This window comes from Pan paniscus, chromosome 11 (assembly GCF_029289425.2).
Source record: "Pan paniscus chromosome 11, NHGRI_mPanPan1-v2.0_pri, whole genome shotgun sequence".
NCBI lineage: Eukaryota > Metazoa > Chordata > Mammalia > Primates > Hominidae > Pan > Pan paniscus.
The window spans coordinates 6,781,002-6,808,700 of NC_073260.2; the positions used below are offsets into that span (position 1 = coordinate 6,781,002).

Sequence of the window (27,699 nt, forward strand, 5' to 3'; positions counted from 1 at the left end):
TGGTGCCTGAGTTTTTTTGGCACCTCTTAGATTTTGCCCCTTATGTGAGTGCCTCTCCCGTCTCATCCTACTCCAGGATGCACTCTGTGACCTTCAGCAAATCGCCGTCTTTCTTTTTTTAAAGCAAGTCACTTTCTGAGCTGTTTTTTCTTCCAGCTGTAAGGTGGGGATATTGTTGCCCTCTTCACGTGGTTCGTATAGGAATCTTGGCACTTGGCTGCAGGCTCGAAGAATAGCAATTACGTAATTCATAGTACAACTGCTGTTTGTTAGTAATAGCTAGAGCCTTTTTCCTCTGGCAGGTTTGAGTCCTCAGGCTTGTCTCCTCAGCCCTCTCTAGAAAAGTCAGCACCCACCTTTACCCAGGGTCTTCCTACCAAAATCAGTTTTTAAGGCAAAGTGAGCAGAGGATTCGAACGATACAGGCCAGGCCTGGGTGCCATCTCTCTGCTCTGCAAACAGTTGAGTTGGACAAGGATTTGGGCAATTTGTGGGCTTCAAGGTCATGCTGTTCTTATGTGTTTTTGTTGTTGTTGTTTTGTTTTAGCTTAAAACCTCATAGAGCTCCTGAAACCAGGAAAAGAACATATTTTTTCTTTTCCTCTTTTCATCCTTCCCTCTCTTCCTACCTCCCTCCCTTCCTTCCTGTCTTCCTCCCCTCTTCCCTTTCTCCCTTCCTTCCCATTGGCTCCTCCTCCCTCCCTTCCTGCCCCTTCCCTCCCTTTCTTCCTTCCTCTCTTCCTCTCTCTTCTTCCTCTCACCCTCCTTTTCTTCCTGTTTCCCTCCCCACTCGCTCCCTCCCTGTTTCTTCTTTCCTTCTTCCCTCCCTTCCTTTTTTTCTCCCTCCATTCTTTCCTTCTTCCTTCCCTTCCTCTCTCCATCCCTCCCCTCCCCTTCCCTCCTTCCTTCCTTCCTTCCTCCCTTCCTTCCTAGCATACCCTCCATCCTGTGCCTCATGCCAGATGCTGGTGAGTCATGGAGAGTGGGACAGAACTGATCCACTTGAATGGAGCCCACAGAACGCATTGGTGCCCATGGATCTAAATCCCCTTCATAGATAATCTCCCATTGTACATTCAAGTTTATAAGTTACCTGCATTCAATTCTAGGAACCTGCATAAAAAGCCAACCTAGTTTTATTTTTCCTTAATGATGATTTTAAGCATCAAAGGGTTTCCCAAGTAAAAATGAGTACAGCAAAAAGAATGATTGGGTTCATACGGATAAATGCAAGCGAAGGTGCTTGGTTGGAGACACAGACCTGTTTGGCTGCCATTGGGGGCACACCTCAGCACCTAGGCTGGGATCAGCTTGCTGCTGCAGAGATGTGCCTTCCCTGGATTTCTAAATCTGTGGTTTAGTTGGGGCACTGGGATAGATGAATTAAAAGCCAAACCAACTCTGTGTGGATCCAGGGACCTCCCTGGGGACTAGAATTGGGTCTGTGGCCTATGAGCGGTGCTTCCAGGAGTCCCCTGCTAGGCAGGCAGCAGACATGGCTGGCCTTATGGTAGCTCATGGCTACCATTCCTCCACAACAGTGAGACTCCAGAACCACCTTCTTTTTTCTGACCAAGGAAATTGTTAATTATATGGTTATATCTTAGACAGAATTAATGAAGTTTGGGCTCTAAAAATCTGGCCATGGACTGAAGCCAGTGGGGGTCAGTGTGGGAGGAGAGCTGGACCTTTCATCCGGGGAGTCTATCCTGCCACTGTATGGATGCTAAGTAGCTCTACCACCCTTTATCTTCTCCTGGATGTTCCAAGGGGGACCTCCTGGCCCTGTCTGCAGTCCCTTGCTGGGAAGTAGATCACTTCCCTCCTGCCCAGTGGCAGCCACCATAGGAGTCAAGAGCTGAACCTCAACAGCACCAGAACCAGAGTTCAAGAACAAATCAGAAAAAAAAAAAATGCAAGGGAGACAGATCCAAGGAGTGGGAGCCTCTCCAGTTAAGATTTTGTGCAATCCGTATCTCAGCCTGCCCTTTCTTTTCAAGAAATGGTGGTGGGTGAAGACTCAGCCTCGTCTCCAGGTGTCCTTAAGCCTGTCCATCTTCATGAGTCCTCTTCCCAACGGCTCCATCTCCACGCTCTGGCACCCAGTCCTGCACTTGCCCCGTCCACCTTGCCAGGTGCACATAAGTGTGGTGCTGCCTCCCTCTTACCTTGGAGGGGACTTCAGAGAATTTCAAGCAGGCCAGGTGAGGGCCCAGACCAGCTGCCTCCCTAGGCCTGTGGAAACAGTGCCTGTGGACCTCTTTGGTTAAACCTCCTATGAGGTGTTGCCAAGAAGGTCAACCAGGAGGTAGAATGTTCCTAACTGCCAGCCAGTGAGGAAATTAGCCAAAACGGAGGCACAAAGTCATACCTCCAACGACACTCACGCTCACCCGGCATTTGTTGGTGCGTGACTGGGAGGACTTGGGATGGAAAGCTAGGCTATCCCCATTTCCATCCATCTTTCATTGGGAAGGGGTTTTGGGGGGCAGGCTCTGGAATGTGTCGTGGACGTCGCTGGCCTGGGAGAGTTCACTGCCCTGGCTTCCTGAGTGGACTCAGGATTCCTTTCACGTCCACTTTCCACCTATGAAGTTGAGGAAATGGCAGTGGAGGGAGACGAACAAGATGATCCCCAAGGCCCTTCCAGGCTGGACGCTGTGGGGACTCTATCCAGGTCATAAAGGGCAGGTAGTTGCCCCAGCCAGGGTCAGCTCAGGTGAGGACAGGGGTTTGGCCGAGGTGACAGGATACCCAAGAAAGTAGAATCAGGCCAGAATCAGACTCGGGGCTTTGTGCAGTCACAGATAATCAATGAGGTGGGAAGAACCAGGCTTGGTGGGGGAAGGACGCCAGGAGAGAGGGAAGGGCCGGGAATCTCCGCCGCCTCTGACTCAGACTCGCCAGCGGGTGGCGCTGTAGGACAAGGAGCTGAGGGTCTCTCCAGTGAGCACTGCTTCCAGCCTGGGCTGGGAGCACCCGGAGGACTCCAGAGAGCACCCAGAGTGATGCTCCCAGGGCATCTGCCACAGCCCTAGCGGGTCCCACAGCAAATGGGGCAAGGAGTGATTGGAGAAACAAAAGAGATTTCCTAGCTGAGCCTGTCCTGCCTGCCTCGGCCCAGGTCCTGGGGAAAAGCAGGCCTGGGAGGGCATCTCTGTTGCCACAGTGGGGCCAATTTTGGGTTCTTCAGGAAACTCTTCTGCCTCCTGATGTGCCCCCTCCCCTTTCCGTAGGGGATTTCAGAGCGAAAGAGTGGGCTCGATTCAAAATATCCTTCAGCTTCTGGATGTATCTGGATGAAAGCCCTCCGTCCTCGTGAGCGTCCTGGCCTGCCCAGTCCCTCAGTCACTCACAGGGCTCTGGTCGATGCCTCTGCAGTGTGTGTCAGTGATAAGAAAAAAATAATAATTCATATTAATCTATTGCTTAAAAGTGCCAGTTGCTGTACTAATCATGTCATGCACATTCTTTAATGTAATGGTCACCTGATTTAGCTTGAAGACACAGTCTGTGATGCGTGGGGTCCTGTCTCTGAGATGAGGCATAGAGAGGATAGGACTGTTGCTCAAGATCACATGGAAATTGCTGGGCAGAGCTGCGCTTCGCACTCTTTTGCGGTATGGCGTGCTACCACCTGCTCAGGGCCAGCCCACTCAGACTCTGCCTGCTTGGGAGATTGGAGGGATGAAGGAAAATGAGTATTGAAGACTTTTGGCTTCCACAGCTGGGTAGATGGTGGTCTTACTTATGAGATGGGAAAGACGGAGGGAGAAGTAAGTTTGGCAGAAAAAAAGTCAAGTGTCTGCCTTGGCTATGGTGGTTAACAGTGAATGCCAGACACCCAAGGGGAGATGCTGAGTGGGCAGTTGGATAAATGAGTCTGGGGGCTGGGCGTGGTGGCTCATGCCTGTTATTCAAGCACTTTGGGAGGCTGAGGCGGGTGGATCACCTGAAGTCAGGAGTTTGAGACCAGCCTGCCCAACATGGTGAAACCCCATCTCTACTAAAAATACAAAAATTAGCTGGGCATGGTGGCATGCGCCTGTAATCCCAGCACTTCGGGAGGCTGAGGCGGGCGGATCACAAGGTCAGGAGATCGAGACCATCCTGGCTAACACGGTGAAACCCCGTCTCTGCTAAAAATATTTTTTAAAAATTAGCTGGGCGTGGTGGCGGGCACCTGTAGTCCCAGCTACTCAGGAGGCTGAGGCAGGAGAATGGTGTGAACCCAGGAGGTGGAGCTTGCAGTGAGCCGAGATTGCACCACTGCACTCCAGCCTGGGCAGCAGAGCAAGACTCTGTTTAAAAAAAAAAAAAAGAAAGAAATCCTTGGCTGGGCGCGGTGGCTCATGCCTGTAATCCCAGCACTTTGGGAAGCCGAGGGGGGCAGATCATGAGGTCAAGAGATCAAGACCATCCTGGCCAACATGGTGAAACCCCATCTCTACTAAAAATACAAAAATTAGCTGGGTGTGGTGGTGCACACCTGTAGTCCCAGCAACTCGGGAGGCTGAGGCAGGAGAATCGCTTGAACCCGGGAGGCAGAGGTTGCAGTGAGTTGAGATTGCACCCCTGCACTCCAGCCTGGCGACAGAGTGAGACTCTGTCTCAAAAACAAACAAACAAACAAAACCCTTAGATTAGAAATGATATTTAAAACTTGAAAATTTGCCTCCCTCAAAAAAGGTGTGGCTGGAATGTTTTGGAGGTTAGCTTACCTTGAGAGGTCTCTATGTGGCAGCACCCTCATTTGATGTCTCTAAGGCTGATTTGCTCACTGGTTTTCAAATGGAGACACAAAAGGAGGATGACAAATAGCATTTTTAATTTAAAATAGATCAGCATAAAATTTGCAGAGAGAATCCAAAGAACACACGGAAAGACCGAGTGAGGAAGTGTCCAGGAATTCGGCTGAGAAGCTCAGCAGCCTGTGTTCAGCAGTCTACCCCCTGGCCTGGAAGGCTTTTTCCAGAGTGGGTTGACCTTCCAAAGTCAGTCCTGGGGGAGGAGTCCAACTTGGCCTGCTTGATTGACGGGGCCCCAGCACTGAGGAGGCGGGGGCAGGCTCGAGTAATGAACCATTGGCTCTTCCTGCTGTCAGAGGTCCCAGAGAGATAATACTGCCGTGATGAGACATCAGGCATCCCAAAAAGAGCAATTAAAACTCATGTTTGGAATAGAAAATGAGGGCTTTCAAAGCACGTCACTGTCATGCTTTCTGCAGCAAATACACAGGTCGTTCTTAACACTTAATGGGCAGAGCCATGGAATCGACCCTTAGCCTGGAGTCTGAAAAATTGTCTTGTAATTTGGGCTTGTCTTGGCAGGTGAGGGCTTGAGAAGAGGCAGGGTGAGCCTGCCCTAGGAGGAGAAGGAGGAGGAGAGGAGGAGGCTCCAGGTAGAGGGTCACTGGGGCTAAGTGGAGACTAATGTTGGCTAACCTAAAAGGGGGGACTTTTACCAAAAACAATTAGCCTAAGACTTGAATCTGAGCTCCTTGAAGCAGAACCTGCATAAAAATGGGGAAATGTCAGGGTTGGGGCAAGATAGGGAGTCCTTCTGGGAATTTTCCACTATGTCAAGATGGCTTCTCGTGGCAGGGGAGGGAGGGGCTAGGGGTGGGTGTAGTTGCCCATCCGCAGGGTCCCCTGGCGCACGGCACACTCTTCCCGGTGGGCTTTTAATGCTCTCTGGCGATCGGCCTCGGTGGGGAACGTATCAAGGTGGCGGCCCACCTGTGGAAAGAAGGGAAGAGTGGGTGGGTGAGGGGAGACTTCGGTGCAGCTCATTCCAGTTGCTCCCCTCGCCTGCCCCCTGCTTCAATCTTAGAGTAATGATAAAAATAGCTGTAAGAGGGAGGAAGTCACAGCAAGTGCTGTGAGCCTCCTGGTGCTGAGCCACGAGGCAGAGAGCAGGGGCTACCTGGGGGAACTGTTCATCCTTCTGTCCAGATCCTTGCTGGGGAAGATACAGGCAGAACAAAAATCACCAGGCCATGACCAGATGACCACGCAATGGGACCTAGTAGCCAGTGTCCTTCACGCACTACTTTTCCACCATTAAAAACCCCAAACAAGCCACCCTCTCCAAGGGGGACCTCCTGACCCTGTCTGCACTCCCTTGCTGGGAATTAGATCACTTCCCTCCTGTCCGGTGGCAGCCACCACAGGAGTCAAGAGCTGAACTTCAATATCACCAGAACCAGAGCTCAAGAATAAATCAGAAAAAAAAAAAAAATGCAAGGGAGACAGATTCAAGGAATGGGAGCCTCTTCAGTTAAGATTTTGTGCAATCGGTATCTCAGCCTGCTCTTTCTTCTCAAGAAATGGTGGTGGGTGAAGACCCCGCCTCGTCTCCTGGTGTCCACTGTGTCTGTTACATCACCTCCAAGTGCTACAAAATCCATCCCATTAACAGCACAACATCCTCCTGCCTCAGCATTTCTCCTTTGGGATAACCTAAGGGCGGCACAGGGTGGAAAGGGTTTGGGCTCACGTGCTCATTCCTGCATCTGGGCTTCTATCCATCTGTTAATTCGTGAAATGCATGTTTATTGAACACAACTCTGTGTCAGATGTGGGGGATATGGCAGTAAACCAGAGAGACTCGGCTCTACCCTCATGGAGCTTTTAATCTAGAGGGAGAGCAGACATCCAGCAGTAACTACACAGCTATTTCATTATAATGGACAGAGGGCTGGGGAGTGCGCAGTGAGAACAAATTGGGTGGGTCCTGGGGAAGAGATGCATACAGGGGGTCTCGAAGGATGGGTTGGGATTCCAGGGCAAAGGGGGTAGCGTGGCTGCTGGCCCTGGGGTCCAAGAGAGCTCAACTTTGTGAGAGGATGCGGCGGCCAGGTAGAGGGTGGGCAGGGCAGGTCCTGTTTGGATTTGCAGGAGCAGCCAAAGGCTCTGCAGCGGGTTCAGGATAAAGCAGGACCCATGCCTAGGACAGCCACAGGGTGCTTGTCGAGAATCCAGGCCAGGGTTGACCACCCCGGAGTGGTTAGCTAAGCCCACGGCGCTGCAGGTTAGGGTGAAGAAAGGTGACAGAAGAAGAAAAATGTGGGGAGAGAGGCTGAAATATTAAAAGGGGGTAGAGGGAAGATAAGGAGGGGCTTGTAGGGAAAGTCTCTGTGCTCGGGGCCACGTGGAATCCCCCTCGGACTGTGTTTATCATTTCACAGACGAGGGAACAGAGGCCTAGGGCAGAGTGTGGTTCAGGGCTGCCCCCACAGGGAATTGGTGACCCCCAACCTCTGGACTCTTAAGTTCTGGATTCTTTCTAGAATATTGTGTCACAGCTGCCACTCATGCTGTGTCTAGGGTGCTGCCTGCACCTCACTTGCTGAGGTGAAAGAAGGCAGGGGGCTGTGGAGCGTTGTTAGAAACCCATAAAAATCAAATGGTGACCAGAGACTCCGTTCTTCCAGTAATAACCATGTTCTTCACCTTCTAGCGGATGTGGACCCCTTGGGGACGCTCTTTGGAAAGCCATGGGCCCTTTTCCTCTAGGAAAAAAAAATGCCCACAAGTGCTTACATAAAAAACAGTGCAGGCGATTTAGGAGGTTTCAGGGCCTTTTGCAAGTCCCTCTAGGGACCCTCCATGGCAGCATTTCTCAGAGCTGTCCAGCCTCAGCCCAGCCGCAGCACCAGTCGTAGTCCCAACCCCAGCCTCGGGTTTCAGATTTTTTGGTTTTGCCTCAGAATCGCCTTAGGGCTCTTGCAACCAAGGGAGAGGCCTGAGCCCAGCCCAAAAGCTACTGAGCCCCTCAGGTCAGGGCGCGTAGCATAGTCACCCAGTGCCCACCTGGACCCAGGGCTGCATGTCTGCTGTGCAACTGATCTCCATCAATCAAACCATGATTGTGCCCTCAGCTCAATCTCAATGTTTCGGAAAAATGTCCAAGTAGCCTCACAAGACACACTGAGAAGAGAGAAGGCCTTGCGCAGTGTGCAGGAGGAAAATAGTCTGTGGACAAAGGGCTTCTAGTGACACCTTTGTGACCTTCTGGCAAGTGGTGGCCTGATGTTTACACTGTGACACGATCTTCCTGAGGCCCGTGGCTCCTAAAAGGCAGCTAGAGGCTGGGCGCAGTGGCTCACACTTGTAATCCCAGTGCTTTGGGAGGCCAAGGCGGGCGGATCACTTGTCAGGAGTTTGAGACCAGCCTGGCCAACATGGCGAGACCCCATCCCTACTAAAAATACAAAAATTAGCTGGGTGTGGTGGTGGGTGCCTGTAGTCCCAGCTACTGGGAGGGCTAAGGCAGGAGAATCGCCTGAACCCAGGAGGCGGAGGTTGCAGTGAGCCGAGATTGTGCCACTGCACTCCAGCCTGGACAACAGAGCGAGATTCCGTCTCAAAAAAAGGGCAGCTAGAGACACTTAGGAAGACAGGTGCATCAGACCTTGGGGTCTCGGGGGCATGCAGCCACCCTGGTGTCCAGCTGGCTTGGACCTGAGGCATCCCTGGCCTTCAGTGGCATCCAGATTGGCAATTGTGCTGTCTCTGGTGGCCAGTCACCAATGGTGTCTTTTCATTTGTTTTTTAGAACACAGGCATATTTTTCAAATAGTAATAATAACTATTTATATTCAGCTTTGCAAAATGTTTAGCATGTGAAAACAACTATCCATGTTGTTACAATGTCACTATAAGAATTTTCCTTTTCCCCCCTACCACCCTCCCCCCCCATCAGGTTCTCACTCTGTCACCCAGGCTGGAGTGCAGTGGCACAACCATGGCTCACTGCAGCCTCAAACTCTCGGGCTCAAGGGATCCTCCTGCCTTGCCTCCAGGTAGCTAGGACTGCGGCTGTGCGCCACCATGCCCAGCTAATTTCTGTAATTTTTTGTAGAGATGGGGGGGTCTCAATATGTTGAAGGTGGTCTGGAACCCCTAGCCTCAAGTGATCCTCCTCCCTTGGCCTCCCAAAATTAATTTTACTTTTTTGAAAGATATTTGTAACAGCCTTGTTGAGGTATGATTGATCTACCTAACCTGTAAAACCTATATTTAATGTGTAAAATTTGATGAGTTTGGGCATATGCAAATAGCCCTGAAACCATCACTACAATCAAAAATAGCCATCAACGGCCAGACAAGGTGACTCACACCTGTAATCCAAGCACTTTGGGAGGCCAAGGTAGGTGGATTGCTTGAGCCCAGGAGTTAGAGACCAGCCTAGGCAGCATGGCGAAACCCTGTCTGTACAAATAATACAAAAATTAGCCAGGCATGGTGGCACATGCCTATAGTCCCAGCTACTTGGGAGGCTGAGATGGGAGGATTGATTGAGCCTGGGAGGTTGAGGCTGCAATGAGCCATTGTCATGCCACTGCACTCCAGACTATGGGACAGAGACTCTGTCTCCAAAAAAAAATCTATTCCAAAGCTTCCTCATGCCCAGTTGGTTTTTTGCTGTTTTGTTTATTGGAGATTTTTTTGGTGGGAACCCTTAACATGAGATCTGATCTCTTAGCAGCATTTTCAAGTGCACAGTATAGTGTACGCACTATTTTTTTTTTTTTTTTTTTTTGAGACGGAGTTTCACTCTTGTTGCCCAGGCTGGAGTGCAATGGTGTGATCTCGGCTCACTGCAACCTCCACCTCCCGGGTTCAAGCGATTCTCCTGCCTCAGCCTCCCGAGTAGCTGGAATTACAGGCGCCTGCCACCATGCCCGACTAATTTTTTGTATTTTTAGTAGAAACGGGGTTTCTCCTTGTTGGCCAGGCTGGTCTGGAACTCCTGACCTCAGGTGATCCACCCGCCTCGGCCTCCCAAAGTGTTGGGATTACAGGCGTTAGCCACGGCGCCCAGCTGTATATGCACTATTATTAACTCTAGGCACAGTGTTGTACAGCAGGTCTCTAGAGAGTATTCATTTTGCGTAAATGAAACTATACCCCTTGAATAGCAGCTCCCATTTCCAAGTCCCTGGCAGCCACCTTTCTTCTCTCTGCTTCTCTGGGTGCCCATGGCTCTTCATAGGGGAGCATAGCTCTGCAGACCACCTCTCGGCCATGTCCATTCCTTCCTCCTTGGCCCTTGTAGTGAGCTGAACCATGACTCCCAGAAAGATAGGTCCATGTACTAACCCCCAGAACTTGAGAATGTGGCCTTATTTGGAAACAGGGTCTTTGCAGATATAATTAAAGATCTCGAGATGAAATCATCCTAGATTATTCAGCTGGGCCCTAAATCCAATCACAAGCATCTTTAGTAGCAACAGAAGACACAGAGGAGACAGCCATGTGAAGACAGAGGCAGAGATGAGAGCGATGTGGCCACAACCAAGGAGCATCGGGAGCCCACAGGAGCTGGAGGAGGCAGGGAGGATTGTCCCTAGAGCCTTCCAGGGAATGTGGCCCTGACGACACTTTGATTTTGTTGGTCTGGCCTCCAGAACTGTGAAAACAAACATTTCTATGGTTTTAAGCCACCAAGGTTTGTGAGAATTTGTTATAGCAGCCTCTAGAAGCTAATACAGCCCTCAAGCCATTCCCTGGGCAAATCAGCATGCAGCAATGGTGGGTGGGGCTGTGGCTGGCCCTGCTGGTGGCAGGAGGCTCACCAGCACCCACTCATCCCATACCCCAAGAAGGTGGCTGGAGGATTGAAGCCCTAAGGAGCTGCTCAGTCTAACCACACAAGGACAAAAGGAGACCCATGGTGAGAAATTTTCTTTTTCGCAGTCGCCGTTTACTTAGAAACTTCGCTGAAGCAGAAGCATTCATCCATCCATCCATCTAAAAAATATTTATTAAGTACCTACTGTGTGCCAGCAGCTGCTAAGCACACACCCCTTGCACTTCAGAGTTCCAAGTTCCATATTCCCCTTGGTTTTCTAAAGGGGTGTTTTGGGCACAAGAGGCTCCTCCCAATGACTAACCACACACATTTTGGCACCTGCTATGTGCCGACACTGGGAGAGGCAGAGCGCATGTCACCTGTGGTCTCTGATGTGGATGACATCCCATTCCAACTGGAATCTCACGGAGTGAATTCATCCCAGAAGGGAGCTCAAGGAAGGGCTCATCCTCTCTGAAGCAGGGTCTGCTCGTGGCCTGTTCGCTGAAGGACCCCCAGTGCCTGGCACAGAACCTGGCATTTGAGAAGTGTTTAAAGAAGGTCGGGTGGGCCCCCAAATGTATGAATGAATGATGAGGGAAGGAAATCGAGAGAATCTGTCTGGCCTCCAGCGGCCAGCAAGGACTTCTCATGCCAGGAGGGACTTGAATGTGCCCTGGAAGGACTGTGATGAGGGAGGTGGGAAGGGAGGGAACAGAAGGGAAACAGATCCGCAGAGGCCAGAGGGGCCCCAGCAAGGCGGAGTCTGGAGGCAAAAACCAAAGGAGATGCTTAGTGCCTGGGCCTGGCAGACTCTACTGAAAGCGAACTCGAGCAAAAGTGTCCACCTCAGGTGGGATGGGCCCTTTAGAAAGAGAAGGGAGATGGGGCCTATTCTGTACCCACAAAGTCTCCAAATCCCTAACCAAAAAAACAGTTGTCTGTGGAGAGGGGAGTTCCAGTCCTCAACGGGCCTCGTAGCTGGGTGCCTCTCTGCAAAATTTGTCCTGGAGGCCAGAACTGGCATGTTGAGCCCCTTGTCAACAGCAATGCTAGGACAAGAACAGACCTGCTATTTGCTGGGCGCTGTGCATTTATTTCACACAAGCCTTGGAACGCCCGGAGGAGGCCGGCACCATCGTTGTCTCCATTTTACAGATGGGAAAGTGGAGGTCCCAGAAGGTTAAGTCATTTGCCTCATTTCAGCGATTGAACCCAGGGCTGCAAGACTCAAGTCCCCAAGCCCTTCGTCACGAGCTCCATTGCCTCTTATTAAATGCTCATGGAGTCCATGAAGCAAAAGTCGCTGGCTGCAAGGTCATGGCTCTGCCGCACATGCACACTCCCCCCTCTCCAAACAGCCCAGCCACACATGAGGAGCCTGACTACAAGTCAGGCCTCAAGCCCTTGTGTGGTCACGACCCTGTGGACCCCTGGAGTCAAAGGATGAAGAGCTATGGAGCAAGGAATTCCTTCTGAGATGCTTCTAAATTAAGCCATCTGCGGTCTGTCTCTGCCTGGAGCTAAGAAATTGTAACGGCTTTGGCAGGAGACAGCTTTGCTGAATGGAGCTCTGAGCTGCTCTAAGGTCAATGCAGGTAAATAAGAGGCAAGTGCCACAGCCGCCAGCAGCCCTGGGAGCCGGGCGGGCGGGAGGCTTTATCCCGGTTGGCGAAGGAGCTGGTCCTGTTAGAATGGGGAGCATTGCACAAATCTAAATGGCATCGCAGAAATAAGGACAGAGCGCTGCCATGCAGTGCCCTGGAAACACACCTGCCAGGAAGGCAGAGCCCACATGGACCCAGGGAGACATCTTGGGAAGCGGTCACTAAACACACTGTACATGTGATTGTTTGTGACATTTAGACAAGAGCTATTTTCTTTTTTTTTTTAAGAAGGGGTTTCATTCTCGTTGCCCAGGCTGGAGTGCAGTGGTGTGATCTCAGCTTACTGCAAACTCTGCCTCCCGGGTTCAAGCGATCCTCCTTCCTCAGCCTCCCGAGTAGCTGGGATTACAGGTGTCTGCCACCACGCCCAGCTAATTTTTTATATTTTTAGTAGAGACGGGGTTTTACCATGTTAGCCAGGCTGGTCTGGAACTCCTGACCTCAGGTGAGCCACTCGCCTCAGCCTCCCAAAGTGCTGGGATTACAGGCGTGAGCCACAGCGCCCGGCCGACAAGAGCTATTTAATAAGATTGTGGACTGGGGAGATCTACCTCCATCTGGGGCTCAGGAAGGGCTCTCTGGGGAGGATGAAGGAGCAAGCCAGGGGCAAAGGAGGAATGGGGGTGAATTCCAGGAAATGAAAGCGAGCCATTGCTGTTATGGGCAGCAGGATGTGGCAGGGGAGATGAGCAGCTACTAGATCCTAGAAGAGATTTCTACTCCATGTGCCTAGGAATCATAGTTCCCTCCTAGGATAACATCCTTTTCCTCCCTGCTACTGGATCAGAATAAAATATTCCCAGAGAGTTAGGTTTGGAAGAGACCTTAGTGATATCGAATCTAACTCTCCCATACTACAGATGGAAAACCCAAGGCCCGAAGGTGAGAAATGACCCTCCCAGGTCTCCCGTGAGTCCTGGGCAGAGCTGAGACCAGCCGCCAGACAGCAGGCCCCTTCCTCAGCACCGCAGTCCCTCAACGGAGGTCTCACTTTGCTTCCCGCATCTAGAGCGGTGGGCCCCATTTTCTAACTCATTTGAAAGCATCTGTGCTTTTCCAATCCACTTGCAATGAACCAACTTGTCATTTGATTGATATCCTTAATTGTACCTTTGACATTTCACTAATGTTTACTCTGTTGTCTTTTTCTAGCATCTAGAGTCGTTGGCTTAGCTAATTACCTTTCATCTTTCTTTTTTTCTCCAATATTAGCATTTATATAACACAGCATTAGCAACTGTGTTCCCTCTAAATTCTCTTTTAGCTCATCTCACAAGTTTTGAGTATATTTGTTTTTGCTCAGTTCTCTTTTAATCTAATTTCTATCTAATTTCTGTTTGGATTTCTCCTTTAATCGCTAAGTTATTTATAAGCGTGATTTTACATTTCCAGGCAATTTTATCAGTTAGGTTTGTTACTGATTTCTAATTCAATTTCTTTGGTGCTAAAGTAATCCTCACAAGTCAGACCCTTTGGTATTTATTGAGGTTTTGCTTTGTATTCTTGCTTGAAAAATCTGTTCTACTTTCAATGAAAAAATCCTCATGTGGAATGAACTGGTGCTATCCTAGAGAAGATGTCCATGGGACCTGGGTTGGGGCTAAGATGTGGCCCTTGTCCTTGTATTTGTGTATTCATGATTTTATTCAATGCTTATTTATTGACCATCCACTGTGTATCAGAGATGGGGCTAGTCCCTGAGATAGAGTGAGAAACTACTAATAAAAATAAAATCACACAACGAATTCTTCAATTAGAATTGTGTATGAAAAGAAGTACCAGGTTCTGTAAGAGCTTATGATACCGAGACTCCAACTCTGATTGAGGCCAGAGAAAGCTTCCCTGAGGAAATAGCACACAAGCAGATACTCAAAGAGAAAGAGTAGCTGGTGCTGGGGTCCCACAGCTGAAGAAAGGGCAGAAGAAAGGAACAGGTGGTTTCCAGAGGGGAAATCTGAGTGGCCAAAAAACAGGACAGTATGCTCAACCCAGCGCATCATCAGGGAATAGCACATTAAGCAAGAGAATAAGCATTCCACACACATCAGATTGGTAATAACGGGAATGAGTCTGACATGAGAAACGGGAACTTCCATGCACTACCAGCGAGTGTGTTCATCCGTACAACCTCTTTAGAGAGACTCGGCATAGCCAGAAAGGCTGGCCACGTGTACACCCTACGAACCAACGAGTCCACGTTTACATACATGCCCTGCAGAAATTCTCAAAAATGTCCACTAAGAGATGTGCATGAGGAATCCTCACGGTAGTACTATGTCAATAAATGCCGGGAACAACTGCATGTCCATCAGTGGGGCCTGCTCGGATGAAGGGTGGTGAATTCAGACGGTGGAACACCTTGCATCCACTACAGTGGACACTCCAGAGGGGCCCCACCCAACATGGCAGGCCCCACCCAACATGGCAGCCCCCAGCCACATGCAGCTCTTTCAATGTCAGTGGACTAAAATTAAACAAAATCTGAAACTTAGTTCCTCAGTTGCACCAACCACATACCAAGTGCTCAATAGGCCGGGTGCAGCGGCTCACACTTGTAACTGCAGCTTTTTGGGAGGCTGAGGCGGGAGAATCGCTTAAACTCGAAGTTCGAGAGCAGCCTGGACAACATAGCAAGACCCCGTCTCTACAGAAAAAATTTTAGCAGGGCATGGTTGCATCCACCTGTGGTCCCAGGTACTCAGGAGATTGAGGGGGAGGATTGCTTGAGCCCAGGAGGTGGAGGCTGCAGTGAGCCATGATCTTACCCCTGCACTCCAGCCTAGGTGACAGAGTGAGGTGCTGTCTCTAAAAACAAAACCAAAAAAAGCCAAAAAACCCCCAATTGCGGCCAGGTGGGGTGGCTCACACCTGTAATCCCAGCACTTTGGGAGGCTGAGGCAGGCAGATCACGAGGTCAGGAGTTTGAGACCATCCTGACCAACATGATGAAACCCTGTCTCTACTAAAAATACAAAAATTAGCTGGGTGTGGTGGTGCGTGTCTGCAATCCCAGCTACTCAGGAGGCTGAGGCAGGAGAATCGCTTGAACCTGGGAGGCAGAGGTTGCAGTGAGCTGAGATTGTGCCACTGCACTCCAGCCTGGGAGACTGAGCGAGACTCTGTCTCAAAAAATAAAAATAAAATAAAACAACAACAACAACAACAACAAAAACAACAACAAAGACAAGTGCTCAATGGCCCTGAGTGGCCAGTGGCTACTGCAGTGGACAGGTGGATGTAGAACATTTTTATCAGAAAGTTATATTAGACAGCGTTGTTCCAGGTCTATCAGAACCAATGTGCATGAATCTCAAAAACCCAACATTGCATGAAAAAAAATTTACAGAATGGAACCTAAGCATGATTTCCTTGATATGAAAAAAATAAAAAACATACAAAACGCTTCCCTGTTTAGCTCCAGCATATGTGTGAATCTGCTTAGACAGAAAGGGGCGGAAGGAAAAGAATGTTCTCAGAGGTCACGCCAGGCTCTGCCTCTGGGAGGGAGGAGAGTGAGCCCAGGGAGGGAAGCAGAGAAGATTTCAGTTTTATTTCTATGGGACTATTGCCTTTTCCTCTTTTTCATATGAAAACGCAAATGTGGGTTCAAACTGCGTTTGTGGGAGGTGACCTGGGGTGAGGGAGGGCCTCCTCGTGCCACACACAGTTTAGAAAGAATAACTGTTTTATGAGTTTCCCTTATTGGAGATGTGGACAGGATTCCAAATTTGAATACAAAGTTTTGCCATAGGAACCGTAGCCGCCAGTGGTGGGTGACGTTGGCTTATGTATGTGACTTCCCGATGGCCCCTCCAGTTGGGCTTATCCAGCTTCATGGGGGCGTAAATTCACCTCCATGCCTGAGAAAATATCCAAGATGCAGAGGCTCTACCTGGAGATGAGGCGTTGGCCGTTCCTCCTTGCGAGGCGGCACCAGCCTTCTGCTGGGTCGAACGGCTCCGGTCCACAAGCTGAAAAGCGGGCTGCCTTTGCCTTCTTCCCCTTCCCTCTTTCCTTGCCTTCTTACTGCCTGCACCCGACGCCTCTGCCACAGGTGGGGGGTTCAGGCAGCCACAGCCCTGGGGCTCTTCATGTTGGGAGGGCAGGGCAGGAGCCGTGTGTTTTGTCTTGAGCCTCTTGTCCAGTGTTATGCCTTGCTGTTGCTTGCGAACCCATCCCAGAGACACATGGAGGGGGTGTGTGTGTGTGTGTGTGTGTGTGTGTGTGTGTGTGTGTGTGTGTACATGCACCTCAATGGCCAGAAGAAACCAAATCTGGCGCTGTACAAATTCACAGGTCAATCAGCTTTTCCACAGCACTTTCTGAGTCCAGGTCCCTGACCCAGTCCCACTGCCGGGGCAGCTGAGCCAGCAGACGCCCCCTCCCCACGCACTGGCCACACGAAGGTCCCCTAACTAAACACCAAGCTTCCAGTGCCAGGTCTGGAGACTAACAAGGCAAAAGGGAGGATTTGGGGGGGGGGGAACAGATTTAAAAAAATAAAATCTGCCAAAGAGCTAAAAAAAAATAATAATAATGACAGGCATAGAGATTTTAGATTAGTTTTTAAGTGACAACTGCTCAGGTGACTGGGAGAGAGATTTTGCTTTAAAAGATTGAGAGGCTGTCTCCTGTAATGAGAGGCACTTGAAAATTATGGATCAGTCCCAGGTCAGTAATTCCTGTCAAGTTCAGGGCAGCTGGAGGTCAGAGGCTCCGGTAGAACACAGATTCATGTAGGACATCGTGGGAGAGCAGGCTGGGTCCTCAGCTCTGATGTAGCAGGTTGTCGTTTAAGTAATTAACAAGGGTAACAGTCTCTCCTGAGACATCTGGTCCCCTAGATTGTTATTCTGCCACTGGCTCTCATTTCTCTGTGGTCCAAAAATAGATGAGCAAGGACACAGGACCCGACCCTCCCTGCTGACACATGCTGCGATTTCAAAGAACAGCCAAGCTCCGCTTGGAAAACAAACTTCCTGCCTTCCTGCAAGGTCTAATGTAGGTTCTCAAATGGCATCGGCACCACTCTCGGTGAACCGTGCCCGGGGAATGGGGAGGAGCAGCGACCTTGAGGGGATGGGGTGGGGGACCATTCGTTTGACAAAGGAGGAGACTGAAGCTCAGGAAGGGTATGACACCGGCCCAAGGACACCCAGCTACTAAGTGACAGAGCCCCAACTGGAATGCAGAGCTGTGCTCCATCCATGGACTGACTGCAGGGCTGCGGGACTTACCGGAGCAGAAGGAAAGCTAGGCATTTGTGCCTTTGAAAATGAGAATCGATTTGCTCCTTCGAGAAGCCATACCAATGGCTCCAGGTCATTCGCAAGGATTAGCGAAGGCCAGTCAGCAGCAGTTGAAATCAAAATTGAACAATGAAGCTGTTTGCTAGATGCTAGGAGCAAAATAATTGGGTAACACCAGTCCCAAGGTGGGGTGTGTGCGTGAACTTTCCATAAACCTCAGGTCAGCTCCTAAGCTTCTTCAGCTTGTAAGTTCAATAGGCTGCAGGTGAATGAGAGTGGTAGTGGAGGACACAGCAGACTCCCCTTGTCTGAGGCCAGACCTTGGTGGCCAATTATCACCCTGTTCTGGCCCCTAAAGTCAGAATCTAGGCGATGATCACTCATCTGATCCAACTGGGCTATTTTTTAAAGTGACTCTTTTTAAAAACAGCTTTATTGAGATATAATTCACATACCATAAACCTCACCAATTTTAGCCTGTTCTTAGGATTGTACAAACCACCTCCACACTCTAAGTTTAGAACATTTCATCACCCCCAAAAGAAACTTTATAGCCATTAGCAGTCACTCGTATTCCTCTTCCCTAGCCTCTGGCAACCACTAATCTATTTCCTGTTGATGTGGCTTTCCCTATTTTGGACTCTTCATATAAATGGAATTATACAATGTGAGGTCTTTTGTGACTGGCTGCTTTCATTCCCTTAGCATCATGTTTTCAAGGTTCATCCACGTTATAGCACAGAGGACCGCTTCATTCCTTTCCAGGGAATAGTATTCCTTTGTATGGACAGACCACATTTTTGTTACCCATTCATCAGTTGATGGACCTTGGGTTGTTTCCATTTTTGACTATTATGAGTAATGCTTCTAGAACATTCATGTACAGTTTTTGTGTGGATGTATGTTTTCATTTCTCTTGGGTGTATACCTAAGAGTAGAATTTCTGGGTGATACGGGAGCTCTATGTTTAGTCTTTTGGAGAACTGCCAAAGTGTTTCCAACTTGGCTGCACCATTTTTGATTCCCACCAGCACGTACGGGTGTTCCAATTTCTCCATATCCTCACCAACACTTGTTGTCTGTCATTTTTATTCTAGCCGTTGTAGGGGGAGTGAAGTCCCATCTCATTGTGATTTCGATTTGTGTTTCCGTGATGGCTCATGATGTTGTTGAGCATCTTTTCATGTGTTTGTTTGTTTATCTCCTTTGGAGAAATGTCTATTCCTATCTTTTGCTTTTTTTTTTTTTTTTTTTTTTTTTTTTTTTTTTTTGCGAGACAGAGTCTCACTCTGACGCCCAGGCTGGAGTGCAGTGGCGCGATCTCGGCTCACTGCAACCTCCGCCTCCCGGGTTCATGCCATTCTCCTGCCTCAGCCTCCCGAGTAGCTGGGACTACAGATGCCTGCCAACACACCTGGCTAATTTTTTTGTATTTTTAGTAGAGATGGCGTTTCACCGTGTTAGCCAGGATGGTCTTGATCTCCTGACCTCATGATCCACCCACCTCAGCCTCCCAAAGCGCTGAGATTACAGGCGTGAGCCACCGCGCCCGGCCACCCATTTTTAAATTGAGTTATTTATCTTTTTATTACTGATTTTTTTTTTTTTTTGAGACAGAGTCTTGCTCTGTCACCTAGGCTGGAGTGCAATGGCACAATCTCAGCTCACTGCAACCTCTGCCTCCTGGGTTCAAGTGAGTCTCCTGCCTCAGCCTCCTGAGTAACTGGGATTACAGGTGCGTGCCATCACGTCTGGCTAATTTTTATATTTTTAGTAGAGACGGGGTTTCACCACGCAGGTCAGGCTGGTCTCGAACTCCTGACCTCAGGTGATCTGCCCACCTTGGCCTCCCAAAGTGCTGGGATTACAGGCGTGAGCCATCACACCCGTCCTTATTTTTATTTATTTATTTGAGACAGAGTTTCACTCTTGTCACCCAGGCTGGAGTGCAATGGTGCAATCTCGGCTCACTGCAACTTCTGCCTCCTGGATTCAAGTGATTCTCCTGCCTCAGCCTCCTGAGTAGCTGGGATTACAGGCGCCTGCCACCACGCCTGGCTGATTTTTATATTTTTAGTAGAGATGGGGTTTCACCACGTTGGCCAGGCTAGTCTTGAACTCCTGACCTCAGGTGATCCTCCTGCCTCTGCCTCCCAAAGTGCTGGGATTACAGGCATGAGCCACCACACCTGGATTTTATTACTGGCTTATAAGAGTAATTTATATATTCATCAACACAAGTCTCTTGTCAGACATATGATTTACAAATATTTTCTCCCATTCTGCTGGTTGTCTTTTTATTTTCTTCATAGTATCGTTTGAAGCACAAAAGCTTTCAAAGTTTGGTGAAGTCTAATTTATTTATTTTTATGTAGTGGGCTATATATTTTATTTCCTTTTCTATAAATATCATCTTAATGTAGCATAAAAAGATAAGCAATTTTAGGAATACCTATAGCAATTTATTTTCATGACCTCTCTAAGGCAGGGATGGCAGTACTGTTTCATTTTACTTGGCTCTAATAGACTGGTGGTAGCTGATGGCCAACCTCTGCTACAAAATATTCTAAGGCTGAACCTAGGCAGGTGAAAAAAGTACACAACGATTGATTAGTAAGGTCTGCCGTGGACACGGGAGGGAGGTGGAGTGCCATGTTTTCACTCTAAAAGATCAATGTGGAGTCTCCCATGGTAACAGTGATGCTTATAAACTCAGAACCGGGGGAGGAGACATCTACACGTTCCTCTGCCCTTAACTCTGTCACTCTTTATGCAACCTCAGGTCACCCGTTCCTGGGGTAGCCAGCGGGTAAGTCGGAGCAAGGGGAGGATGCAGAGATGGAAAGAAAAGAAATGAGGAGGCCGGTAGGGGCTGGGGAAGGTGCCGCATGGACTCCCGGCAGCCTTGTGAGTTACCAAGTGGCCTCGATTTGCATGGGGTGCCAGAACAAAGTAAGGACTGACAAAGTTCCCATAGTCAGCTTGGGGAGAATAATGCCAGCCACTTGGAAAAAATCGGTTCTCCGGGTGTAGAGCAGAAGGAGGAAGCTTTTGGGAAACTGCCTTAACCAGGGTTTTGAGGCAAGAGTGAGGTCCCTGATTAAATCTTGAGCTTGACCCTAAAACCGTCCTCAGCCTTGAGTCTGGCTGGGACTGTCCTGCTGCCCAGCGCTCATCCCTGGCTGTGCTGGGACCCAGCAGGCTCTGAGAGTCGACCGACTTCGGTGCGCACTGGGCTTCCTCCCGTGCCCCCACGGCGGTGGCTCTGGTTCCACCGGGAGGCCGGAAAGCCGTGGAAGCATCCATCACCTTGGACTTGCATCTTGCCTTCTCTTTGAAACACCTGGGCCCAGCAAGAACCTCACGCTGGCAGCTGCTGTGCAGGGGCCAGGGACAACTTGGGGAGAGGGAAAGACCCCTTCCCGTTTCCCGTCTGCACCTTGGAGCCCCTGTCCAACACACGCACCCAACACACACCCTGCACACACACACCCCAGGATGCAAATGATAACCGCCGCGCCATCGCTTGTGAAGCTTGACAGAAAATAATGAGAAACACTAAATCTTTTATAAGGTCAACACTTGCCTTAGCCGAGCAGCTGTCAAACAAGAAAAGAATTTAGCGCCGGAGCCACGAAACTTCCATCGGCTCATTAAACCCAACAGGGCCCGGGCCTGGCGTGGCGGAGGAGACGCGGGGCCTTCCGTTTTGTGTCAGTAATTTGCGGTGGAGGAGGCGGAAGAAACAGCCAGCGCCAAAGGGGCCTGGGGGCTGGCTGGGGAATCGTTAGCGCGCCAGGAGCGGCCTCGGCTCCTAATTGGAAGCATTGGGCATTATCAACGGAGGATTTGCCTCAGTTCCCTGACAGCTCGTGGGCCCAAAATGATCGCCCACTTGTCAGTGTAAAAGACCATTAAAAACAAACCATTTTGATTTAATTGGAGGCGGTGCACCGCGGGGCCAGGTGAGGGGCTCGTCAGCCCGGCTCCCCCAAGCTGCCACCCCCCTCTCCCTCTGTGTGATGGGGCTCGGGGGGTGGGGTGGGAGAGAGTGTGTGTGTGTTTTCCAGACTTTTCACCTTTCAAAAACTGCCTGAGAAAGGAGTGAATGGGAGATGGAGGAAACTTCACAGCGACAGTGAGGCCGCTTTCAATGGGGTTGTCAACAAAGGCCCTGACAAGCTGAGCCGCCGGGGAGGGGGCCCTCCCTTTTCTTTGCAGAACCCAGATGATGGGAGGCTGCTCAGCTCTTTCTTCTGGAGGGGTCCTGCCACAACCTGCCCACCCCCGCTTAGAAATATCAGGCCAGGGGAGGTCACAGCAGAGCCTGATCTTCAGTGGGGAGGAGGACTTTTTCTTTTATCGTGAAGACTAAGAAGAAGTTAGTGAAGGGACTGTGCCGACGGAGGCCCTGCTGAGGTGTCTTTGTGAATGGGACGGCCCCTAGAGACCTGGGGTAGTGTCTCATCAGGGTTCCCCCAGTGGAGGCCAGGGTGCTGACGATGCCTGCTTGAGAATCCTACATTGTCTCAGTATGAAGAGGGCGCTTGTATCAATATTAACTTAAACTCCTGGTGGGTTCTCCCACCGGGGCAGGTGCCTCCAAGCACACGGATCATCTATCTGTGCGCGGAACCTGAGTGTGACTCGGAGTGGAGATTGCCTGATGCCAGGGACTGTATGTTTTGCATGTTGATTCTCGGTATCGTGTACGCCGTGGGTGCTTGATAAATATTAATTGGCACTTGCCAGATCTCAGGTCTATATGTTTGTATATTAATCTCACCCCCATCTCACAACGCGGAGATCTCATTTGCTGCTTTCTGCTTCTCTGACAAGACAACACACGCAGGACCACACAGGGCTGGGGGGGTGTTAGGGAAAGGGCGGGAGGCACGTCAGCTGATCCCTTCCTAAGCCTCCACTGTTCATTCTGATGAAGGATTGGGCTGGGAGGAGACACCAGCTCCCTGGTGAGCATCAAATTCCAGAGCTCCAAATTTTACTGCGGAATTTAGACAATGGGGATTCCTTAATTACTTTCTCTGGAAATTTACCTGACAGTGCTTTCTCAGGTAGCACAAGGTGCTTATCCAGCCACATGGTTCCTCGGTTGACAGTCTTTGATTTTGTGCTCGGTTGCAAATTAAGTCCTTTGCTGAGCCGTCCATGCAGTGCCCGTCAGTACTTTATTGCTCATTAATATAGGCTGTTGAACAACTTCTGCGTTACTGCCAGGGAAGCTGGGGACACACTCAGATGTTTGGTGTCCTCGGCCCATTGGGGTGGAGTGTACTGCAACGAGGTTTGGTGTTGTTATTCCCCTTTTATCTTATTGGAATAATGACCAGGAAGGATTTTTTTCTGGTATCTTTTAAGAAGGAGCAGAACCTTTCTGTGGTTGATGAGGCTAAGCCTGACAAGTCACAAATAGGACTATTAGAGCTAAGTGTCCTCAGCTAGATAGCAAAGATGTTAATGCCATATTGTGGGCATGGTTCTAGGGAAATGTCCGCAGACAGGAGGCCTTCAAATGTCTTGGGGTAACTCTACTTTTAGAGGCACCCAGTAGACACCAAACAAATCTTGGCTGGATGGTTGGATGAACAAACAGATGGACAGATGGCTGAGGATGGAGGGATAGATGGATGGATGGATGGATGGATGGATGGATGGATGGATGGGTGGATGGATGGATGGATGGATGCATGCATGCATGCATAGATGGATGGATAGATGGTTGGATAGATGAATGAATGGACAGATGGATGGACGGATGGACAGATGAGTGGGTCAGGAGTCTGGGGATGAGGCAACACAGCCCTTAGGAATGCATCCAAGATTCAGGCACCCTGAAGATCTCTGCTTTGCTCAGCTTAAACTCTAAGTGGAAGAAGTGTTTTACTTTTTTCAGTATTTGTACCCTGTCTCCTTCCAAGTGATTTGAAGGTATCTGGTGGATTGCACGCAAGGTGAAACAAGGTATTTAAGGGCTGGGCGTAGTGGCTCATGCCTGGGATCCTAACACTTTGGGAGGCCAAGGCGGGCAGATCTCTTGAGCCCAGGAGTTCAAGACCAGCCTAGGCAATATGGTAAAACCCCATCTCTACAAAACATAAAAAAAAATTAGCCGGGCATGGTGGTGTGCACCTGTAGTCCCAACTACTTGGGAGGCTGAGGTGGGGGATCACCTGAGCCTAGGAAGTTGAGGCTGTGATTGTGCCACTGTGCTCCAGCCTGGGTGACAGAGTGAGAGCCTGTCTCAAAAAAAAATAATAATAATAATAAGGGTTGCATAAAGCATAGTCTGAAGAAAAGTGTAGCAACTCTCAGGCCCCTGGTTTAAACAGATTCTAACCCTTGCTCAATTTCTGCCACATGAAGCCAAACGGAGCACATTCCATCACGTCGAGCATGTTTTTTCCACAACAGAAGGCATGACAATGCACTCGATGATTAGGGACATAGGGCTTTGAGTTCCACAGAGCTCAGTTCCAATCCTGGTCCTATCGCTTTCCAGCTGTGTGACCAGGGGCCTCAGTTTCTCACCTGCAAAGTAAGGGTCATACTACCCATCCCGTGGGGTCATTGCCAAGCCCCTGGAATGGTGCCTGGCACACAGTGTAGGCATTGAAGACATGGTGGCTTGTACTGTTATTACTACTATTAGTAGTACAAGAAGTACTAAGCTTCTTCCTGAAATTGCCCTCCAGCAGGGAATTTTCACGGAGGTTCTTGTATTAAGTGATTCAAGTGGCGTTGATAGACAGCTTCAGTCACAATTTTATTTAAAAATATATAGAAATGCAGTGCAGCTTGACAAATCTTCCATGCATGTGGATAAAGGTAGAGAATGCAGCATGGACTGGTGGAGACCGTGGAGCCTGGGCCGTCCACTGTTGTTGCAACGCGGGGTTCCCCCTTCCAACATTCAGAACTCTGCCCTGGGGTGCAATCGAGACCCTGGTTGTCTATGAAGAAATGGTATCTGACTTTGGGAATTTGCAGGGCTGTCATGTAGAAGGGAGAGAAGGTGATTCCATGGGGATCAAGAAGCAAGAAACACAACGAGGAGGTGGAAGGTAGAAGGCAGATTTCCACTGCACTTGAAAAAGAGCTTGCTATGGACTGAATGTGTCCACCCAAAATTCACATATGGTGTTTGTTTGTTTGTTTGTTTGTAGAGACAGAGTCTCACTTAGTTGCCCAGGCTGGTCTTGAACTCCTGGCCTCAAATGATCCTCCCACCTCAGCCTCGCAAAGTTCTGGGATTACAAGTGGGAGCCACCATGCTCAGCCAACAAAATGCATATGTGAATCCCTGACCCCCAGTGTGATGGCATTGGAGATAAGGCTCTTGGGGAGTTGATTAGGTTTAAATGGGGTCGTGAGGGTGAGGCCCCCATGATAGGATTAGCGTCCTTATAAGAAGAGACACCAGAGTGTGTGCTTCCTCTCTCTCTCCAGCAAGTGAGGACTCGGTGAGAAGGTGCCTTGGCTATAAGCCAGGAAGAGGACCCTCACCAGAACCTGATCATGCTGGCACCCTGACCTTGGACTTATAGTCTCCAGATCTAGGAGAAATAAACATCTGTTTAAGCTCCCCAGTCTATGGAATTTTGTTAGAGCAGCCTGACTAAGACAGAAGTTCATAAGCCTTAGGGCTGTTTAACAGACAGAGGCGGTCTCCAACTGCACATTTCCCTTTGAAAGCCCCATCATGCCTCATGTCAAACATATGAAAATACATCCACCTGCCACAGTAAACACATATTTGAACGTAACTGTAAGAGTGGAGTTGACACTGACCCTGAGAGCTGGGGCAGCTTGCTTGCTGAAAATACAGGTTTGGTGGCTGTCCCAGACCCACTGGATCAGAGTCCTGGAGAGGCCCTGGACTCTGCTTTTTTTTTTTTTTTTTTGAGATGGAGTCTCACCCTGTCACCTGGGCTGGAGTGCAGTGGCGTGATCTCGGCTCACAGCAACCTCAACCTCCCAGGTTCAAGCAATTCTCCTGCCTCAGCCTGCCGGGTAGCTGGGATTACAGGAGCACACCACCATGCCCAGCCAAGTTTTGTATTTTTGCTAGAGACAGGGTTTCGCCATACTGGCCAGGCTGGTCTCAAACTCCTGAGCTGAAGTGATCCTCCCGCCTTGGCCTCCCAAAGTGCTGGGAGATTACAGGCATGAGCCACCGCACTGGGCCTTCGACTCTGCATTTTAAACATCTCCTCAGAGGATCCCAGGCAAAGCCAAGTTTTCGAATAACTCATCTAAAGGAGCAGCTTCCAGGGCCTCGTCCCTCCCAGAGGCTTTGTTGCTCCATGACCGTCCCCTAGCCAGGCCTGTGCCACGCGCTTCACATGCATGATTGCACTTGGTCCTCTCTGTTGCCGTCCCCACTTCACAGATGCAGACCTGGGGCGGGCACGAGGCAGGCTGGGACCTGGAGCCGCTCTGCATGGCTGCCCAGCCCACAGACAGACCCAGCCCTCCTGCTGGGCTCAGCCTCAGCCTCCCACTTTTAATGCAGTAAGCCTGAATCCGGGATCAGCCGCCTCTTTCCTTTTTAGCCTTGGGGCCAAACTGCAATTTAAAAGATGCCTGAGGTTTTATCAAGGTCTAGAGGCTTTTGGGGCAGTGGGAAGTTTGGTTTATTGCCAGGGCTTAAATCACCCGGAGCAGGCCCGGCCACGACACTCTGGACACTCATAAAATCCCTCATTCCTGACCGCCCTGCACTTTCCTTCCCGGGCCCCGCATTTAGCCCTGCACTGACCCCCGACCTCAGTTGCAAGTCTTTAGTATTTATCAGCTCTTTCAGGGCCTGAGGCTTGGAGGCAGCCAGCCAGAGTCCAAGTCCCCACCTGGCCACATGCTAGCTATTAACCTTGGGCACGTGACTTTAAGCTTCCGAGCCTTAGCCTCCTTGCCTCAGAGACAGGGCAACTCATCTCTACCATGTGGGGTTATTGAGAGTATTGACATGAAATGGGATAACTCACAAAAGCACCCAGGCTTGGGCCGGGCGTGGTGGCTCATGCCTGTAATCCCAGCACTTTGGTAGGCCAAGGTGGGCGGATCACTGGAGGCCAGGAGTTCGAGACCAGCCTGGCCAACATGGCAAAACCCTGTCTCTACTAAAAATACAAAAATTAGCCGGGCGTGGTGGCGGATGCCTGTAATCCCAGCTACTCAGGAGGCTGAGGCAGAAGAATTGCTTGAACCCAGGAGGTGGATGCAGTGAGCCAAAATTGTGCCACTGTACTCCAGCCTGGGCAACAGAGTGAGACTCCATCTTAAAAAAATAAAATACAGTTTAAAAAAAAAAAGGGCACCCAGGCTGGCACCCAAGAAGGAGTCAGGACGTGTGAGCTGTTGATGTTATCATTGCTGCTGTCTGGGAACTCTATCTTTAGGATAACTTCTCCCCCCACTCTCCCAGCCACTGGACTTTGGTCAAACTGCTCACATTTTTCTTTTTTTTTTTGCACCACCCTAAGGCATCATTTCCTAGGACTTCTTTGAGGAGAGGAGGGGAAGAAGACAGAGTCGGTCTTCATAAAACCTCCCCATTGTCTTACTTTCCCCCTACCCCAAATGTGTTCACTGACGCTATGCACTTTCCCTTTCTGAGGGTAGCCAGTCAGGCTGTGTTTGCAGCATCTTGGTCCATTTCACCTGCACTTTTGCCAGAGTTCAGTTTGAATGAACCCTGAGTTTATCCCAGGAAATCATCTGATGCCATTTATGGGCAAGAACCTGCTGACAGCCCCATATCAGATGGCACCATGTCAGGTGGCTTTGGGTCCCCACCCCACCAACCTCGCTGGGGCCAGGGGATGGAGGCTGACAAGTGGGGACACTCAGAAACCAGAAGCAACCTGGGCAACATAGTGAGACCCTGTTTCTACAAAAAAAAAAATTAAAAATTAGCTGCACGCCTGTAGTCCCAGCTACTTAGGAGGCTGGGGTAGGAGAATCACTTGAGACTGGGAGGTAGAGGCTGCATTGAGCCATAATTGTACCACTGCACCCCAGCCTGGGCAACAGAGTGAGACCCTGTCTCAAAAAAAAAAAAAAAAAAAAAAAGCTTCAAGGGAGATGTTGAGGAAGATGCTGCTCCCCAAATTCCTTCCCAAGCTGGTGGGGTTCTCTCTAGATCATCGGAGATTTATTCTCCTGGAGATGAGCTAGAAGTCGGA

General features: G+C 49.9%; 2 protein-coding genes across 3 annotated transcripts in view; one reads left to right on the forward strand and one right to left on the reverse strand.

Moving 5' to 3' along the window:
• DDX31 (DEAD-box helicase 31) overlaps positions 1–27,699 on the forward strand; it is a 133,542-nt gene that overhangs the window by 92,383 nt on the left and 13,460 nt on the right. The window lies entirely within an intron of this gene.
• CFAP77 (cilia and flagella associated protein 77) overlaps positions 4,812–27,699 on the reverse strand; it is a 161,887-nt gene continuing 138,999 nt past the window's right edge. The window contains exon 6 of the mRNA XM_003822405.4: positions 4,812–5,738. Coding sequence (XP_003822453.1) covers positions 5,616–5,738 — 123 coding nt within the window. The 3' untranslated portion in view covers positions 4,812–5,615. The remainder of the gene's footprint in view (positions 5,739–27,699) is intronic.